We start from the raw sequence: 21,334 nt of genomic DNA on the forward strand, positions 1-21,334 counted from the left end.
ATGCTGTCACATGTAAATAATATGTACGTACCCCTTAGGAGCCCCACAAGTAAAAGACTCCCTTTATATTCTTATAAAAATGATTTACTACAAATACTTATTTCCTCATTTAATTTTTTGTTGAATGTAGATTTTCATATATCATACAAGAGAGTTAGGGGCACCTGGGTGGCTCAATCCGTTAAGTTTCCGACTTCGGTCATGATCTCACAGTTCGTGGGTCCAAACCCTGCATCAGGCTCTGTGCTGACAGCTCAGAGCCTGGAGCCTTTTTCCAATCCTATGTCTCCCTCTCTCTCTGCCCCTCCCCCACTGATGCTCTCCCCCCCCCACAAATAAAACACTTTTTAAAATTTTTTTAAAATTTTAAAAAAAGAGAGTTAGATGTGAAAAAAATCTGCCTCCAATTCCATGAATGAAAAAAAACGGAAGCAGTGAAAAGTGAATTTGCTCAAGAACACAGCTACTTAGCAGAACAAGCCAAACCAGGAGTTAGCAGAAATTAGTAGTTTAGCAGGAAAAGCAAACCCCAGGACTTCTCTCCCTCAGCCTGGAATGTACCACTCCCTCTCTCCAATCAGATTTCCTTAAATTATGGCACACCAGTTTCCTTAAATTATGGCCCTATTTCCTGCAAATATGGTTACCATTTTTGTCACCAAGGAATTTACTTAAAAAAAGTTTAAAAAAAAATTTTCCCATTAGAATTACGTTGGTTTAAATTGTTCACCTTAAATCTTGAGTTTTAACCTGGGTGTTTCGTGCTTGATATAATGTTAAAGCTGGTGATTTTTCTTAAACCCTTGGTTGAAAAGCCTCTGCTATGTGGCGGACCTGGCTCACCGAGGGTATTTTCAAGGAAACGACTTCCGCAATCACAGCCGTTCCGGCCTCACGTTTCCGGGAAGAAGTTAAATGTAGCCAACCTGGATATTAAAATGTAATTTATGTGAACTAGGCAAATTCATCCCATGTAATGAAATGAATACTTGCTCATTACTAAACCACTGAAAATAATGGCAACCAGTACGGTCGAAACCAAAAGTCTTAAATCCCCAAAGAAGTCAAACACCGACATGAACAATAGCTAACACTCTAAATCCTTGAGCTGAAAGATACCAACTCATAGCAAAATAACGGGAAACTTACTAACTGTGAGTTCAGCTCTGGTTGCCTACCAGTCATTTTCTTTTGATTTCAAATAACAGAGACAAATTCTGGTTAGCTTAAAAAAGTTTACACAGGAGGGCTGGTCGGGTTTGACAGTACGGGTTTTCTGAGGACCGAGCCGGGCTGCAGCCAGTGGTTCCTGGGGAACCGCCAGCTTTCCGGCAACTGGCAGTCGGTATAGAGTTTGATCAAGCAGGGCCGCTGGCCTCTCTGCCCTGCGATTCCTCTAGAGTTATGGTCACTACCAATCCAACTGGGGATTTTCAGATAACAACCAAATGAACCCACTGGGGAGGCTGGTAATGTTTATGGCTCAATTTGGTCACCATCACGCAGACACCCAAATCATTTTCCTGGGTGCTGAAAGATGTCCTCTGTCACAATCACACTGTCTTAGATCCAGGTGTTCGAATAGCAAAGCTGAGAAGTAAGAATCTCATTAACCCATTAAGTTGGTTCGGGTTCTTGGAACTTATGCATAGCCATGGTAAGCTTCTGCAAAAGCCTTTGTATACCCAGAGCGTGACTAATATCAAGAACAGAAATGTAAAACAGAAGGATAAAGTGAATGTAGTATTGCAGAGTTTCATGGACCCACTATTAAGGAACAGCAGTGCACCTGCAGCCAAGATATCTTTGGGGGTAATGATTGAACTCAGCAGAAGAAACATCAGAGATGAGGCCAAAAATACCAGTGCTATCCCAGCTGCATGTTTCTCTGAAGTTACCTAGATATTGCTGCTTTGCAATCCTTCCCAGGGAAAAGGAGACAGAGGACAGTGACTGCAAACCTGAAGACAGGGGACCTTCTGGTGCAGCACGCCCCAGGGAAGAGACGCTCCAAACACAGCACAGGGTCGCAACAGGCTGTGGATGTAAGAATATCCTCGAGAGACCAAAGCAGGACAGTGACAGACATGTTTGACATTTCAGCCGCTTGATTAGTGACCCCCCCCCCCCAGGTTAGCAAATAAATTACTAAAACACACAGCAAGTTTTGACAAGAGATTTGAAGTAAGGGTGATGCTCAGGGACCTTTTCTCCAGACTGGTGGGAATTCATGCACTTTTTCTCTTTAGCTTCAATCCTTTGGGCAGGGGTTTCTGCAGCCCCGTCGAAGAGAAATAACCAAGAGCCTTCTGTTTGCTGCCCAAGCGTGCCATCATTGCTCAAAGCTGAGGCCAACAAGTTTGTAATTGACCAAAGGTCTAGGAAAGTCATGACAGTAGTAATCAACACTATTCCAAGACAGCAACTTGTCCTCTGGCTATGACCGAGACCCCTCCAAGATCTGGTCTTGTGTAAAACACACAAAAAGAAAACTGTGATGACATCGTCTGGAACTTTGGTTCAGCTCTCCTGAGCACCATATCCGCAGATGTTGCAGAAGAAATCCTGGAGTGAGCCTACGGAGGCCTCGATAGAAGCACGAGTACAAGAATACGGAGAATTCGATGCTAGATTGCATCTCAGAAGCGGACATTCTAGAATTCAAAAGAAGAGGAAGAGAATGACAGATGGGTGGGGAAGTGCCGGTCTCAGGGAGGGGAGGATGTCGATGGTGAATGGGTTGACACGGACCACTCTTCCCTGTAGAACAGCAAGCATTTGCCAAGAATCTGACCGGCACGCTCTCAGAGGGGAAATCCAAAACTTGTGCCTTCAGCAGATTCTAACCCGGAAAGACTTCCAGAAACTCCACCTGGATTTTTCTCCAACTGAGGAACAAATAGTACTTCCCCCAGGAAACCCCAAAATTAAGTGTATTGAAATACCACCAGTGGGCCCAGAGACAAGTGACGCCCACTTAAGGATATCGAACATTTTCATAAGAACCCAAGTCTAAAGAGGAGACAAAACCGGCAACTACAGTGGCTGAAAAGACAAACCAGAAACAGTAGGTTCGGAAGAAAACCTAAATGAATCCACTTTCCGGTTCCACAAAAAAAGACAAAGGGGCAGGGGCACCTGGGTGGCTCAACCTGACTTCGGCTCAGGTCACGATCTCCTGGCTCATGGGTTTGAGCCCCGCACCGGGCTCTGCGCTGACAGCCCAGAGCCCGCTTTGGATCCTCTGTCTTCCTCTCTCTCTGCCCCTCCCCCAATAGCATGCACTCACTCGCCCTCTCTCCCAAAAATAAACATTTTGAAAGAAACTTCAAAAACTACTTAAATATCCAGATGTACGGGTGAACTGTTGAATAACCACAGTGCATTCGCGTGAATACCATGCATCTGTTAAAAAGAATAAGGAAGACGCCTATGAATTGATTCGGAGTAACTCCCGGGGCATATTTGTAAGCGATAAAAGTAAAGTGCAGAAGCTTACCTATTGTAGGCTACCCTTCATGGAAGTAGGAAAGGGCTAGAAGGAAAGATACATGTGTTTGCTCATTTGTGGCCAAAAGAAATAGAGGAAGCATAAGGCCGAAATAGACTGGCTCCCTGCCCGGCTGCCTGGGAAGAGGCTGGGGGGCCGGGACTGAGGCAGAGGGGTGAGGAGGGAATCACACATGCAATCAAAGCTGTCAGGGATTCTGTATGTCAGGAAAAACTTGGTTGTATTTTCACCGGAGAAAACCCTTCGGCCAGTTTCACAAACTTAATTAGTCAGGTCCTAAAACCGTCCTTTATTTATTTCTTTCATTTTTCATTTCCTTCTTTGTACCAAAGCCGCTCGTTAAAAATTTTCCTTTACCAGATAGCTCTTGTTTTTTTTACCACCAAGGTAGAGTTTGAATTTCATCTCTTAGCTCCACTGCAGAAGAAGATTATTTGCTTGGCTCTAATCAGTGTCCAGCGAGGTTCATAAAAACAAGTAGAATATTAATAAAATTTAAAAGATTAATTAGAAACTCAGTTATTTTAAGAGATGATTATCCCTGTGGTTATGGGCTAGGGAATGATGTTTTCTGAAGTGGAAACGTGTTTAAAGTTAACATTCGATGCCTCCTTGTTTTTAATAAAATGAAGACGGAATTCTATTCACTTCTGAGCCTTTCCTCTAGTATTTCCCTCTACCTGGCATGCCTCATTCTCCCTTCATCAGGGAAATGGAAAGTCTTTCTTCAAGGTCAGCTCAGACATCATTTCCCCAGGGTGCCATTCCTGACCCACAAGGACAGACCATGGATCCCGGGTTCTCATTAAACACTGCCCATGCTTGTATCATAGCGCTTACCAATTTGTCCTGAAACTAGGTTTATATGCTTCGCTTTTCAGTGCACTAAGTTGTGAGCTATATCCCACTTGTTTATATATCCAAGGTTCTTAGCACAAAACCTCGAACATAAAAAAAATGCCATAAATATGTGCTGAGTGGTACACTCAGTTTTTTACATTTTTTAAAGTTTATTATTATTATTATTATTATTATTATTATTTTTAGTAATCTCTACACCCAACGTGGGGCTCAAACTCATGACCCTATGATCAAGAGTCATATTTTTGCATTTTCTTTTTCTTAAGTTTGTATCTTTATTTTTGAGAGAGAGAGAGAGAGAGAGAGAGAGAGAGAGAGGAGAGAATTCCAAATAGGCTCCACACTGTCAGTTCAGAGTCCGATGCGGGGCTTAAACTCAGAAACCATGGGATCATGACCTGAGCCAAAGTCAGACGCTTAACTGACTGAGCCACCCAGGCGCCCCTGCATTTACTTGGACTTGAGTAAGGGTTTATATGGTTTCCCTACTCATGAAAATTATGCAACTAAACTCGTTGAACATTTCGTCACCGTATGTGAAACAATGGTTACAGAAAAAAAAATCATGTTGTTTAACCCTTTTTACTTAATCAAGCCCCCTAGAACTGTGATATGAGTCTCCAGTAAGCTAAACAGTGAAGTCTTACTGGAGAAATTATTCCAGGTTTTTTTTTCCCCCTCTCAATTTTAAATTCAGATAACTCAATATTCATCATTTAATGCGAATCAGTACTTATATGATAAATGTCTAAGGTATATCCGTGATCCAGAAGAGATAAATGGTGCCACTGAACCCCTGAGTGACTGAGTCTGGGTGAAAGTGTAGATGAGCAAAAATACAGGCCACCATCCAAAAAATAAAGTCAGGTTTCCTTAAGAGAAAGAAGATTAAGACATAGAGGAAAGATAGAGAAATGTGGTCCACTTTATAACTGTCCTACACATACACACAGACATAGGTAAATGAAGGCTTTTGCAGTATTGATTCATGAAATAACGTAAGAATACATTGGTGACCATATCCAACACTGTTTAATGTATTCACTGAAGAGCTTCTATTTAATTTCTAGTTAGGTATCCCTCAACTTTAATGAGTAGTGGGAGTGATACAGGAACACACACTCAAAGACTGTAAGATATCCATTTTCTCAGTACATTTACTCTCCCGGACAAGAATATAAAGCAAACCTACAGAAGGATTAGGGAACGCGTGTAGTTCCTTGAGCGAATGCTCGGAGCTGTGTCCTGGAGAGATTAATCCGTTATGCTCCAGGGTTAGAAAGATTGGAAACACAAAGAATTAAGAGACATAAAATGGTGAATGCCTGAGTGTGGGCAAGGGAAATGGAACAAGGTCACATATGCTCTTGAGGGCACAGCATCCCCGGTCCCCGGGCACGTGGGAACACTCCCCAAACCTTGTGAGTCTAAAGGGAGTCTAAAGCAGTGAGTCCACAGCTCACCTAAGGAGATGAAACTGGGACAGGAAAGTGTTGCTGTTGTCACTGAAATACAAAGAAGGAGGGAGTGAAGAGAATGACAAAAACGCCATAAGGGAATCTGAGTAGGATTCATCTTCTGGGCTGGCTTTGGCCATTAAAGTCAGCCATTCTTTTTTTTTTTTTTCTTTTTTAGATTTCAAATTTATTTTATTTTATTTTATTTTTATTTTATTTTATTTTATTTTATTTTATTTTATTTTATTTTATTTTATTTTGTTTTATTTTATTTTATATATGAAATTTATTGTCAAATTGGTTTCCATACAACACCCAGTGCTCATCCCAAAAGGTGCCCTCCTCAATACCCTTCACCCACCCCCCCCCCCCCCCCACCCCCCATCAGCCCCCCGTTTGTTCTCTGTTTTTAAGAGTCTCTTATGCTTTGAAAGTGAGCCACTCTTAAAATGGTCATTCATGGGGCGCCTGGGTGGCTCAGTCGGTTGAGCGTCCAACTTTGGCTCAGGTCATGATCTTGCGGTTCCTGAGTTTGAGCCCCACGTCGGGCTGGCTGCTGTCCATGCAGAGCCCGCTTTGGATCCTCTGTCCCCCTCTCTCTGCCCTTCCCCCACTCACGCTCTCTAGAGCGTGAGTAAACATTAGATAAAAATGGTCTTTCGCAAACCTTACGTTTCAGAATACAAAATCCTTAGTTGGCTAATACTCAAAAGATTACAAATTTACATAAGCTGAGTAGACAAATTATGTTATTTTTGGCTAGTTTTAACTTGAAAAACTTCACTTTTAAATGATTTATTCTTTTATGTGACATAGATTAACGCTTTCTTGTTCTTTTTAATTTTTTTTTTTTAATTTGAGTATAATTGACAAACAGGGCTACCTTTGGGTCAGGTGTACAACCTAGTGAGTGATTCACCACCTCCATACATTTGTGCTTTGTAGATTAGCATGTATTCGACATAAATTAATTTTAATAATATCATAGATTTAGGCTCAGAACGTAAAAAGTTTAATCACAAAATTTTTAAAAAATACTGTTGGTAACGGATTTTATATATTTAGTAAACAGGTATTGCTGGGTGATGTGGCCTGTGTAAAAAGAGATTTTGACAGTACGTATAGTAAACACTTCTTAATAAACTGTTTTAATGACTCGTGCAGGTCCCAAAATGGTAGAGGTCCAGAGTCAACACTTCCAGATCAACTCCAAGGATGGCAAGCCACTCTTTACTGTCGATGAAAAGGAAGTTGTGGTTGGTACAGATAAACTTCGAGTAACAGGTGTGTGATAACTTTTTCCTTAATTGAGATATAATTCATAGATAACATTAGTTTCAGGTGAACAACATAATGATTTGATATCTGTATATATTGTGAAATGGTCCCCCGGTAAGTCTAGTTAATGTCGATCACCACACGGAAGTTTTTTTCTAGTGACAAGAACTTTTACTTTTTTATTTTAATTGCAGTGTAGTTAACATACAATGTGTGTGTGTGTGTGTGTGTGTGTGTGTGTGTGTGTGAATATAGGTTCTTTAATGTAGTGCTCTTTATCTGTTTATTTTTTAAAAACTTTTAGTCAGTCACCATGTAGTGCAATAAATGTTGGTAGTAGAATTCAGTGATTCGTGTTATGTTAGATTCAAGATCTATTCTCTTAGCAACTTTCAAATACCCAATACAGCATTGTTAACTCTAGTCACCATGCTGTACATCATATCCCTAGGACTTAGGGATATTTTATAACTAGAAGTTTGTCCCTTTTGATGCCCTTCACCCATTTTGCCCAACCCCATCTCCTGCCTCTGACAACCATCAGTATGTTCTCTGTATCTCTGAGTTTGGTTTCTTTTTTAGATTCTACATGTACGTAAGATCACACAGTATTTGTCTTTCTCTGACTGACTTCACTTAGCATAATTCCCTCATGGTCCATCCATATTGTTGCAAATGGCAAGATTTCCTTCTTTTTATGGCTGAGTTATATTCCATTGCATATATAAATATCACATTTTCTTTATCCATTTATACGTAGGAACTCTTGAGAAAAACAAAATCCCGTAGAATACACTTCCACAAAAGCATATTTTACTTTTGGCAAGTTTACTCTGGAAATTGTCAGGCAGGTAAGAAAAAGTAGTTGAATTTGTTGACTCTTCTTCGTAATGTTTGTTTTTTTAATTCTTGATACTCTCCTGGAAGAATGAAATCCTCCTCATAAATCTTTGCTTACTCTTTTCTTCCACCATATTGTTACCCTTTATCTCTTTCCAATTAGGGTAACCCAAAGACTTATAAATTCCTCTGTCGTCTGTATGATATTCAAGTATCTCTTTTCCATATGGTTTTGCAAAAGAACCTTGTCCAGAGTTTCTTTTATTCTCATTGTATCAAGCACTTGGAGTCCTTCTATTGCTACAAAAAAATTGTCTCTCTTGGAAATAAAGATTGGGTGGGATTCTTATAAGAATCACTTTTAGGACTGAAAAAAAGCAATTTTGTGAAAAAAAATGTCCAGAACATGTGTGAAATTTACCTGCTGAGCTTCTATAAAAATGTAATGAGAAAGACAGTAGTTAAATTCATCCCAGCACTTTTCTGTACTATTCTGAAAAACAATGGCAACCTTATTCTCTCACACATTATTACCAATACTCATAAATGAAAACTGCCTTAAGAAGCAGACTCAGGAGGCACCCAAGATGGCAGAACAGCATGGAAGTTTTTTGTGTGTCTTGCGTCCATGAAACACAGCCAGACCAACACTAAACCATCCTGCACACCTAGAAAACTGATCTGAAGATTAACACAACAATATGTACAACCTAAACCACAGAATTCAGCAGGTATGCGGCGCGGAGAGGAGAACTTGGGGAGAGAGAAGCCACGGAGGGCAGAGAGCTGCTTTTGCATGTGGAGAGAGGACGGAGACAGTGGGGAGAATACGGGAAAAGCACTCCCTGCCAAAAATAGCTGGAGAGAAAGTGGAAAATTGGAAACAGCCACAGGGACTAAACTAAAAAGGGAGAAAGGAGAGGGTTTAAATTCCATTAAGACTGTAAACAAGGGGACTGTAAACAAGCTTGTAAACAAGCTGCAACTCCGCAGCTCCATACCTGGCGGTGCTTTGGTGGGAAGGACGAATCCCCAGGAGCAGAGTGGGATCTGAGCGGTTCTCGGGCCACATGGGGAAAAGCGGTTCCACTGCTGGAAGGAGATTTGGTAGAGGCTGTGAGGCAACCTGGGCCCAGCAGACCCCAGAGAATGGCCGCATTCGCTGGTGCTGGAACAAGATCGTTAAGGGTGAAGCCTGGTGCCAGGTGTGTGTTGTGATTGTCGGTAATCCCTGAAAAGCCTCTCGAACATTTTCTGGGGCGGGCTGGCACACAGCCGCAGTCTCTGGGCATCGGCAGCAGCAGGGTCCCACAAACGTTCCTGCCATTGCTCGGTGAGACCCTCCCACAGAGGGGCGGAATGGGTCAAAGCCGCAGTCCTTCAGAAGTAAGAGGCCAGGGAAAACAACCGCATCTGAGATAAAACTCGGAAAAGAGGTACTGCCTGGGGCCTGGTCACAGACAGTGGAAAACCGGGGAGTGGACGAGAGCTGAAGACAGAGGACGGGTGTGTGATTGCTGATTGGGAAGAACAGACTTCCGATACTAGAGACTGGGTAGCTGGGTGACGCCATTTTCACTGCTTCTGTGCATGCGCATATGCACCTACAAGCGCCACAACAATCCACCCCAGTAGGCTAGCAGCGCCATCTAGTGGAGAACGGAGACATTACACTGAGCCCGCCCAACTGGGCCAACCTCGCTCTTCAAGAATAGAAGTCTCACTGCCTCCTTGGTTTATGGATTATAAAGTGCTTCATAGTCTGACTTCTAGGGGAAAACGAAGTAATTCCAGTCGTATTTCAGTCTGTTAGCAGATCCATCTCTTCACTTTTCTTTATTTTTCTTTTTTTTCTCTTTTTCATTTGTTTTCTTTTTCTTGAATACAGAAAGAGAAAAAATTCATTTTTATTTTCAATTTTCATTTAAAATACTTTTCTTTGTTTTTACTATATTTTTTACTTTTGTGTAAATTTTTTCAAATTCTATTTTACTTCCATCATTTCATTTTAGTCTACTTCAGTGTATTCATTTTTTCAAATTTTCACGATTTCCTTTTTTTTTCTTCTTTACCCCTTTTTCTCTAATCTTTCAAGCCCCTTTCAACACCCAGACCAAAACACACCTAGTCTCTACCATCATTTATTCAATTTGTGTGTGTGTGTGTGTGTGTAATTTTTTAATTTTAATTTTTTCTACCTCATTAATTCCTTTTCTGCCTTCAAAATGACAAAATGAAAGAATTCACCCCAAAAGAAAGAGCAGGAAGAAACAACAGCCAGGGACTTAACCAACGCAGATACAAGCAAGATGCCTGAACCAGAATTTAGAATCACGATAATAAGAATACTAGGTGGAGTCAAAAATAGATTAGAATCCCTTTCTGTGGAGATAAAAGAAGAAAAAACTAGTCAGGATGAAATAAAAAATGCTATAACTGAGCTGCAATCACGAATGGATGCTGCGGTGGCAAGGATGGATGAGGCAGAACAGAGAATCAGTGATATAGAAGACAAAGTTACAGAGAATAACGGAGCAGAAAAAAAGAGGGAGATTAAGACAAAAGAGCATGATTTAAGAATTAGAGAAATCAGTGGCTCATTAAAAAAGAACATCAGAATCATAGGCGTCCCAGAAGAGGAAGAGAGAGAAATAGGTATAGAAGGGTTATGTGAGCAAATCATAGCGGAAAACTTTCCTAACCTGGGGAAAGACAGTCATCAAAATCCAGGAAGCACAGAGGACCCCCATTAGACTCAACAAAACCGACCATCAACAAGGCATATCATAGTCAAATTCACAAAATACTCAGGCAAAGAGAGAATCATGAAAGCAGCAAGGGAAAAAAAGTCCTTAATCTACAAGGGAAGACAGATCAGATTTGCAGCAGACCTATCCACTGAAACTTGGCAGGTGAGAAAGGAGTGGCAGGATATATTCAATGTGCTGAATCAGAAAAATATGCAGCCAAGAGTTCTTTATCCAGCAAGGCTGTCATTCAAAACAGAAGGAGAGATAAAAACTTTCCCAGACAAACAAAAATTAAAGGAGTTTGTGACCACTAAACCAGCCCTGCAAGAAATTTTAAGGGGAATTCTCTGAGGGGAGAAAAAATGAAAAAATAAATGCATAAATAAATAAAGACCAAAAGAAATGAAGATTAGAAAGGACCAAAGAACACCACCAGAAACTCCAACTCTACAAGCAACATAATGGCAATAAATTCATACCTTTCAGTACTCACTCTAAACGTCAATGGACTCAGTGCTCCAATCAAAAGACATAGGGTAACAGAAAGGATAAGAAAACAAGATCCATCTATCTGCTGTTTACAAGAGACCCACTTTAGACCTAAAGACACCTTCAGATTGAAAGTAAGGGGATGGAGAACCATCTATCATACTAATGGTCACAAAAGAAAACTGGAGTAGCCATACTTATATCAGACAATCTAGACTTTAAAATAAAGACTGTATCAAGAAATGCAGAAGAGCATTATATCAAAATCAAGGGGTCTATCCACCAAGAAGACCTAATAATTGTAAACATTTATGCGCCAAATGTGGCAGCACCCAAATATATAAATCACTTTATCACAAACATAAAGAAACTCGTTGATAGTAATACCATAATAGTAGGAGACTTCAACACCCCATTCGTAGCAATAGACAGATCATCTAATCAAAATATCAAGAAGGAAACAATGGCTTTGAATGACACACTGGACCAGATGGACTTAACAGATATATTCAGAACATTTAATCCTAAAGCAGCAGAATATACATTCTTCTCCAGTGCACGTGGAACGTTCTCCAGAATAGACCATATACTGGGACACAAATCACCCTAAGTAAGTAAAAAATGATTGAGATCATATTGCGCATATTTTCAGACCACAATGCTATGAAATTCTAAATCAACCACAAGAAAAAATTTGGAAAGGTAACAAATACTTGGAATCTGAAGAACATCCTACTAAAGAATGAATGGGCTAACCAAGATGTTAAAGAGGAAATTAAAAAGTTATGGAAGCCAATGAAAATAACACCACAACACAAAACCTCTGGGACACAGCAAAGACGGTCCTAAGAGGAAAGTATATAGCAATCCAGGCCTTCCTAAAGAAGGAAGAAAGATCTCAGATACACAACCTAACCTTATGCCTTAAGGAGCTGGAAAAAGAACAGCAAATAAAACCCAAAACCAGCAGAAGAGAGGAAATAATAAAGATTGGAACAGAAATTAATGCTATTGAAACCAAAAACCAGTAGAACACATCAATGAAACCAGAAGCTGGTTCTTTGAAAGAATTAACAAAATTGATAAACCACTAGCCAGTTTGATCAAGAAGAAAAAGACCCAAATAAATAAAATCAAGAATGAAAGAGGAGAGATCACAACCAACACAGCAGAAATAAAAACATTAATAAGAGAATATTATGAGCAATTATATGCCAATAAAATGGGCAATCTGGAAGAAATGGACAAATTCCTAGAAACATATACACTACCAAAACTGAAAAAGGAAGAAATAGAAAATTTGAACAGACCCATAACCAGTAAGAAAATCGAATTAGTAATCAAAAATCTCCCAAAAAACAAGAGTCCAGGGCCAGATGGCTTTCCAGGGGAATTCTACCAAACATTTAAGTAAGAGTTAACACCTATTCTCTTGAAGCTGTTCCAAAAAATAGAAATGGAAGGAAAACTACCAAACTCATTCTATGAAGCCAACATTACCTTGATTCCAAAACCAGACAGAGACCCAACTAAAAAGGAGAACTATAGACCAATTTCCTGATGAACATGGATGCAAAAATCCTCAACAAGATAGTAGCCAACTGGCTCCGACAATACATTAAAAAAATTATTCACCACGACCAAGTGGGGTTTATACCTGGGATGCAGGGCTGGTTCAGTATCCACAAAACAATTAACATGATTCATCACATCAATAAAAGAAAGGACAAGAACCATATGATCCTCTCAATAGATGCAGAGAAAACATTTGACCAAATACAGTATCCTTTCTGGAAAAAAAAAAAAACCCTCAAGAAAGTAGGGATAGAACAATCATACTTAAAGATCATAAAAGCCATATATGAACAACCCAACTCTAATATCATCCTCAATGGGGAAAAACTGAGAGCTTTCCCTCTAAGGTCAGGAACAAGACAGGGATGTCCACTCTCCCCACTGTTATTCAACATAGTATTGGAAGTCTTAGCCTCTGCAATCAGACAACACAAAGAAACAAAAGGCATCCAGATCGGCCAGGAGGAGGTCAAACTTTCACTCTTTGCAGATGACATGATATTCTATATGGAAAACCCTAAAGATTCCACCAAAAAAACTGCTAGAATTGATTCATGGATTCAGCAAAGTTGCAGGATATAAAATCAATGCACAGAAACCCATTGCATTCCTATACACCAACAGTGAAGCAACAGAAAGAGAAATCAAGGAATCGATCCCATTTACAGTTGCACAAAAAACTATAAAATACCTGGGAATAAATCTAACCAAAGAGGTGAAAAATCTATACACTGAAAACTGTAGAAAGCTTATGAAAGAAATTGAAGAAGACCCACAAAAAAATGGAAAAAGATTCCATGCTCCTAGATAGGAAGAACAAATATTGTTAAAATGTTGATACTACCCAAATTAATCTACATATTCAACGCAATCCCTATCGAAATAACACCATCATTCTTCACAGAGCTAGAACACATAATCCTAAAATTTGTATGGAACCAGAAAAGACCCCGAATAGCCAAAGCGATCTTGACAAAGAAAACCAAAGCAGGAGGCATCACAATCCCAGACTTCAAGCTATACAATAAAGCTGTAATCATCAAGATAGTATGGTACTGGCACAAGAACAGACACTCAGATCAGTGGAACAGAATAGAGAACCCAGAAATGGACCCACAAACGTATGGCCAACTAATCTTTGACAAAGCAGGAAAGGGTATCCAATGGAAAAAAGATAGTCTCTTCAGCAAGTGGTGCCGAGAATACTGCACAGCGACATGCAGAAGTATGAACCTAGACCACTTTCTCACACCATACACAAAAATAAACTCAAAATGGATGAAATACTTAAATGTAAGACGGGAAGCCATCAAAATCCTCGAGTCGAAAGCAGGCAAAAACCTCTTTGATCTTGGCCGTAGCAACTTCTTACTCAACACGTCTCTGGAGGCAAGGGAAACAAAAGCAGAAAATGAACTATAGGGACCTCATCAAAATAAAAAGCTTCTGCACAGGGAAGGAAACAATCAGGAAACTAAAAGGCAACCAACAGAATGGGAGAAGATATTTGCAAACAACATATCAGATAAAGGGTTAGTATCCAAAATCTATAAAGAACTTATCAAACTCAACACCCAAAAAACAATCCAGTGAAGAAATGGGCAAAACACATGAATAGACACTTCTCCAAAGAAGAAATCCAGATGGCCAACCGACACATGAAAAATGCTCAACATCACTCAGCATCAGGGAAATACAAATCAAAACCACAATAAGATATCACCTCACACCTGTCAGAATGGCTAACATTAACAACTCGGGCAACAACAGATGTTGGCGAGGATGCGGAGAAAGAGGATCTCTTTTGCATTGTTGGTGGGAACGCAAGCTGGTGCAGCCACTCTGGGAAACAGTATGGAAGTTCCTCAAAAAATTAAAAATAGAACTACTCTGTGACCCAGCAACTGCACTACTAGGTATTCATCCAAGGGGTACAAGTGTACTGTTTCGAAGGGACACATGAACCCCCGTGTTTATAGCAACACTATCAACAATAGCCAAAGTATGGAAAGAGCCCAAATGTCCATCAATAAATGAACGGATAAAGAAAGTGTGGTATATACATACATTCAATGGAGTATTACTCGGCAATCAAAAAGAATGAAATCTTGCCATTTGCAACCACGTGGATAGAACTGGAGGGTATTATGCTAAGCGAAATTAGTCAGAGAAAGACAAATATCTATAACTTAACTCATATGAGGACTTTAAGAGACAAAACGGAGGAACATAAGGGAAGGGAAACAAAAATAATATAAAAACAGGGAGGGGGACAAAGCATAAGAGACTCATAAATATGGAGAACAAACAGAGGGTTACTGGAGGGGTTGTGGGAGGAGGGGTGGGCTAAATGGGTAAGGGGCACTAAGGAATCTACTCCTGAAATCATTGTTGCACTCTATGCTAACTAATTTGGATATAAATTTAAAAAAATTAATTTTAAAAACTAACAAAGAAAACATAGAAGCAGACTCAACCCTAGTATAAAGTCTTGTGTAGTGTGTAACTCCTAACAAAACAAACTACAAGAATCATACCTATGTTGCAGCATATACTAAGGCAATAGGGTCTGTGGTTTTCTTACTAAAATAAAGGACATTAGGAAATCTATTTAAAGGACATTGATTGTTTCCTAATAAAGAAATGGCTAGAAAGTCCAAGTGCCTCAGTCATCAGAAATCTATCTCAGGGGTGCTGGGTGGCTCAATCAGTTAAGTGTCTGACTCTTGATTTTGACTCAGGTGATGATCTCTTAGTTCATGAGTTCAAGCCCTGTGTCAGGCTCCAGGCTGACAGTGGGAAGCCTGCTTGAGATTCCCGCCCCTCCTCTGCCCTACCCTCAAAATACCCTCCCCTACCCTCAAAAATAAATAAATAAACTTCAAAAAAAAAAAAAAGAAAAAGAACTCTACTATTGCTAGTACAAAGCATATTGGCTTTTTAGATCTAGATTCTGTTCCTGTCTCAACAATTACTAGCCACATAACCTCAGGCAAGTTGATCTCTTTTGGCTGTTTCCTCATTTTTCAAAGTGGATTGATGATCCCTACCATACTAACATTGCTAAATTAAGTGGATCAGTATATACAGAGGACAGCAGAGATCTTGATAAAGTATTATGGCATTGCAGGGCAATGAAATCTGTAGGGAAAACAGCCTAAAAAACAGGAGAGATTGCTACAACCCCAAGCCATCCTACACAGGGCATCCCTTAAGTGAAATTTTTCTTAGCGTAGGACTCCTTCCAGGCCTTGATGTTAATTTTAGTGGAAGAGGTGAAAAAAATTGATAAGCACCTATATTATTTATTACCTGTATATATGTATCAATCACCTGGAGGGCTTATTAAAATACATATTGTTGGGCTTCATTCCCCAAGTTTCTGGTTCAGCAGGTGTGGAATGGGACATGAAAATCTGCATTTCCTACGAGTTGTCAGGTAATGCTGCTGTTCCAGGGACCACAGGCTGAGAACCACTCCCTACACTAATCTGACCGGAGTCAGTGGGAAAAACCTGTTGGTACCAGATAGATGCTCTCTCTGGCACACACATTTAAGTTAGCCTTTGTATTTATTTTTTAATTTCTTTAATTTCTTTTTATTATTTGAGGGGGGGGGTAGTTCGCACACACAGGAGGGGCAGAGAGAGAGAATCCCAAGCAGGCTCCACGCTGCCCGCACAGACCCTGATGTGGGATTCGATCTCACAGACTGTGAGATCATGACCTGAGCTGAAACCAGGAGTCAGACACTTAACCCACAGACCCACTCAGGTGCCTTTAAGTTAGCCTTTTTAAAGATAAGTTATGTTCTTCTTCTTTTTCATAATTATTTTTGTCTTGTATAATTTTCTTCTAAGCCCCTCTGCTCCCCAGTGAAACTAACTGAAGCAAATATATTGTACCTGTAATTTCTGAATACTTTCCTTGTCATTATGCCTTTAAAACAATATGGAGTTCTCCTCACCAGGGCAGCCAGGAGCGGTGACTGCATGAACAGTGACACTTCAACCCAGACCTTGACTCTTCTCAGCTTTTCAGTATGTTCTTAGCTTCCCTAAATTTGCAGTTAAAGCAATGCAAGGAGTCGTACAATTCTGACTTCTCTCCTTGTTTTTTTCTAAGGTCTGATTCCCTCTCTGTGTCATATAACTTAAACTTTCTCAGCCTCCACACTACTGACGTTTTGGGCTGGATAATATCTTTGGTATATGTGTGGGGGTATCTGTGCAATGCAGCGTATTCAGCAGCGTCCCTGACCTTCAGCCATCAATCCAGTAGCGTTCTTTCCCTGGGAGTTATGATAACCAAAACGTCTCCAAACATCGCCAAAACTTTTCGGAAGGATGACGGCGTTGCAAAATCACCTCTGGTTGAGGACCACCTGTCTAACTTAACCCTACGCCGTTTCTCTGGACTTATATTCACATTGCCTTCCTGTGTGTTGCCAGCTAGAAATGAAGCTAAATGCCTATAGTACAAAATAATTAAGACACACTTCCTTTCACATGACGTTTATATTTTAACTGGAGAGCTGTTACCACAAATTAATTGGTTGGACACAGTCTGCTAAGGATTGTAATAGATGTTTGGGCCAAGGGCTACAGAAGCAGCCTGGACAAGGACGTCAGTTGTGCCAGAGTGTGATGGGAAGAGACACAGAGTAGGTCAGACAGGGTTTCTCAAGGAAAGAGGGATTTGAGGTGATCCTAGAGAAATGTCTAGAGGTTTGTCAGGAAGAAAAAGTAAGATTCATCGTTCTGAACAGAGTGTAGAGCGTGAAGGGCTATTAATAGACGATTGTTAAAAATAAGAGTGGATGACGCTCTGAGAGCCAGACCGAGTTCCAGTCCCGGCTGCTCACGGAACAGCCATGTGACCTGGCTCATGTCTCACCTGTCCGCACTTCACGATACATACAGCCGCACACATCTCTACCCCGGGTCTTCCGCTGACTGGAGGACAGTGGACAGAGTGCAACCAGGCAGAGACAGATTGGTCGTGAAATTCGATTGTGACTCTTGCAAAAGATGCAGGGCTCCCAGAAGTCAAAAGTGGTACAGAAATACTGGAGCCACTGACAAAACCAGTAACAAAAGAAGACCTGGGAAGTCAGACTTGCCAGCCGCTGAAGAAGTGAAAGTGAACCAAGAAGGTGACCTGGCGGGTACTCCAAAGATCAATAATGTTACTAATGGTCAAAAGATGACATTATTCACCTTTGGGAAGCATGGCAGTGCCATCAGTTTGACTGTCACGATGGTTTTACTGCCTCTGTAAACCTTGTGAACAATGTCATGTTGTGTCGCTGTGGTAGGCAAAATTCTAAGAATGAGACCCCCAGCGACCTTGCCTTTGTAAAATTCCCTCACCTCTGAGCGTGGGAGGAAGCTGTGAATATGATAAGATATCACTCCCGTGATTATGTTATTTCTGTGGCAAAAGGGAGTCCATCTATCTGAGGATCCATTCTCGACGGCCTACTCTAATCACATGGGTTCTTTATAAGCAGAGAGTTTTCTCTGACTGGTGGTAAACGGGGAAACCAGAGAATTTGAAGTGCTAAAAGGGTTCTCTGTTGCTATATGAAGACGGAGAGGGCCATGTGACAGGAAATGTGGCGCCTTTTAGAATCTTAGGTGCTAGGCTGGCAGTGGGAAAATAGGGCCTCACCCCTAAAACCACGTGGAACTCTCTTCTGCCAACAGCCTGACTGGGCTCGGAACAAGATTCTCACCCGGAGGCTCCAGAAAAGAGCCCTGCATGGCTGACTCCTTGACTTTGCCCTCGTGATGCCTTGAGCATAAAATCCAACCAAGCCCACTGGGTAGGACTTCTGACCAAAGGACTGTGAGCTAACAAGTGGTTACTGTTCTAAGCAGTGAAGTTTGTCACGATTTGTGATACAGAAATAGAAAGTTAATACAGCCATCATATAATTCCAACTGTGTTGGAAAAAGTGCACCGCAGGACAAAACTTGAGTTATTCTTTGTTTATTTTCTGTGAATTCGTAGTTATAGTTAGAACTAAGTTTTGTTAAATATAAAATACAATAAGCATATTTTTATAAACGTTAATTTTTAAAGATCAGTTTCCATTAAAGCTTCCTTCCACTACTTACTATAAAAGTTTGGTCTTGTTTTAAATGGATCCACTCCAGGTAGCCTTTGGAGTTTCCTGGAGCAGAAGCAGCAGCGGCTGAGAGCCAAGGAAAGAGGACTGATAGGAGAGACAGAGCCAATTTCACTCTGGGGACTGGGAAAGAAAATTAAATGCTTTGCTTCACTTTTCTCTCTCCTGGTCACTTGCATGACTGCCCAAAGCATAGGATTAAAGAGGAGAGATCAAGTGGTTCTTTATTTAACGTAGTACGCTCCAAATATCTGACTGGTGCTAAATCCTGATCTTGACTCTTGCGTAAAGAAATGGTTTCTTTCCATTACCTTTGTCTTCAGTACTCCAAGAATAAAATGAAACCTCTTTAATTCTTAAGCAGATTCCATTTGCAGAAGATATGACTTTTTGTGTAGAAAATCTTCTAAGGATTCAACCAAAAAAGCTGCTGGAACTAAGCAGCAATTTCAGTAAAGTTTCAAGATGTAAAATCAACATACAGAAATCAGTTGCATCTCTATACACTGACGATGAAACATCTGAAAAAGACGTAGAGAAAACCATCCCATTCACAATAGCATCAAAAACAATAAAATATTTTGTTATGAATAAATTTAGCCAAGGAAGTAAACGATCTGTACAATGCAAGTTACAAGACTTTTTTGAAGACTGAAGAAGACACAAACCAATGGAAAGACATCCCATATTCATGAATCAAAAGAGTCAATAATGTGGAGAAGTCTATACTATCCAAATCCATCTGTAGATTCAACAGCATGCCCACCAATATGCCAATGGCAGTCTTCACAGAAATACAAAAAAACAGTCCTAAAACTTGGAACCACAAAAGACCCCTAATAGCCAAAGCAATCCTGAGGGGGGGCAGAGTGACTAGAGGTATCACATTTCCTGATTAAAAACTGTACTACAAAGCTATAGTAATAAAAACAGTATGGTACTGGCATAAAAATAGACCTGTAGACCAACGGAATAGATTGAGAGCCCAGAATTAACCCCCCACATATGCCCTCAATTAATATTCAGCAAGGGAGCCAAGAACACCCAATGGGGAAAGGATAGTCCCCTCAACAAATGGTGTTGGGAAAACTGGATAAACATGTACAAAACAATGAATTTGATCTCTGTCTTACACCGCTCACAAAATCTAACTCAAAATGGATCCAAGACTTGAACATCAGACCTGGTGCCCTAAGCCTCCTTGGAGAAAACTTAGAGAAGATGCTCCTCGACATTGGTCTTGGCAAAGATTGTTTGGATGTGACACCAAAAGCACAAACAGACAAAAGAAAAACTCAACAGGAGTGACTGTACAAAGCTGAAAGCTTCTGTACAGCAAAATAAAAAATTAACAAAATGAAAATCAACATACAGAATGGGAGAAATTTTTGCAAACCGTTTATCGGAGGAGGGGTTCATATCTGAAATATATAAAAACTCAACGATAAAATGTTCAAGTGCATAACTCCTACAAATCAATAAGAGCAAGAACAACAAAAAACTCACACAACTCAAAAACAAACAAAAAAAGATTTTAAAATGGGCAAAGAAACTCAATAGACATTTTTCCAAGAAGACATTCAAATGTCCAACAGGTACGTGAAAAAATGTTCAACGTAAATACTCATCCGGGAAATGCAAATCAAAACCATAATGCAATATCACGTCATACCTGTTAGAATGGCTTTCATCAAGAAAATAAGAGATAACACGTATCGGTGAGGATGTGGAGAAAAGGGAGTACGCTGTGGGTGGGAATGGAAATTGTCTCAACCACTGTCGAAAACAGTATGGAGGGTCCTGAAAAAACTCAACATGTATCTATACGATGCAGCAATCCTCCTTCTGGGTATACACCCAAAGGAAACGAAAGCAGGATATTGAAGACGTGAAGGCACTCCCATATTTACTGCAGCAGTATTCACAGTAGCCAAGATACGGAAACAACTTAAGTGCCCGTCAACAGATGAATGGATAAAGAGGATGCTGTGTATACATACAATAGGGTATTACTATTCAGTCATGAGAAAGGACATCCTACCGTTTGCAACAACACAGACCTTGAACACATTATGCTAAGTGAGATAAGACAGAGGAAAACAACTGTCTGATGTCCTATGTGGAGTCTAAAAAAAGCAAAACTCATAAAACCCAAGAATAAAACCATAGTTGCCAGGGGACGGGGGAGAGGACAGATGTTGTGTAAGTGTACCAACTTGCAACAAGTAGTAAATAAACCCCAGAGTCTCATGCAGACTGGAATGAGCATAGAAAACATTATTGTGTTTAATCATCGAAACTGCTAAGAGACTAGAACTTGGTTCTCACAGTCACTAAAAAGAAAGGACGACTAGGTAACATGACAGAGATGCTAATTATCGCTACAATGACAGTCATCTTACAATATATAAATGTATCAAATTAAGATGTTTTACCATTA

At 40.3% G+C, this 21,334-nt stretch overlaps 1 protein-coding gene across 4 annotated transcripts in view; it reads left to right on the top strand.

Moving 5' to 3' along the window:
* Window positions 1-21,334, top strand: part of SGCG (sarcoglycan gamma) — a 146,983-nt gene that overhangs the window by 84,313 nt on the left and 41,336 nt on the right. For all 4 annotated transcript variants that reach the window (XM_049646719.1, XM_049646717.1, XM_049646718.1 and 1 more), the window contains exon 5: window positions 6,994-7,113. In XM_049646719.1, the coding sequence (XP_049502676.1) occupies window positions 6,994-7,113 (120 nt within the window). The remainder of the gene's footprint in view (window positions 1-6,993; window positions 7,114-21,334) is intronic.

Source organism: Panthera uncia (assembly GCF_023721935.1).
Source record: "Panthera uncia isolate 11264 chromosome A1 unlocalized genomic scaffold, Puncia_PCG_1.0 HiC_scaffold_16, whole genome shotgun sequence".
Lineage (NCBI taxonomy): Eukaryota > Metazoa > Chordata > Mammalia > Carnivora > Felidae > Panthera > Panthera uncia.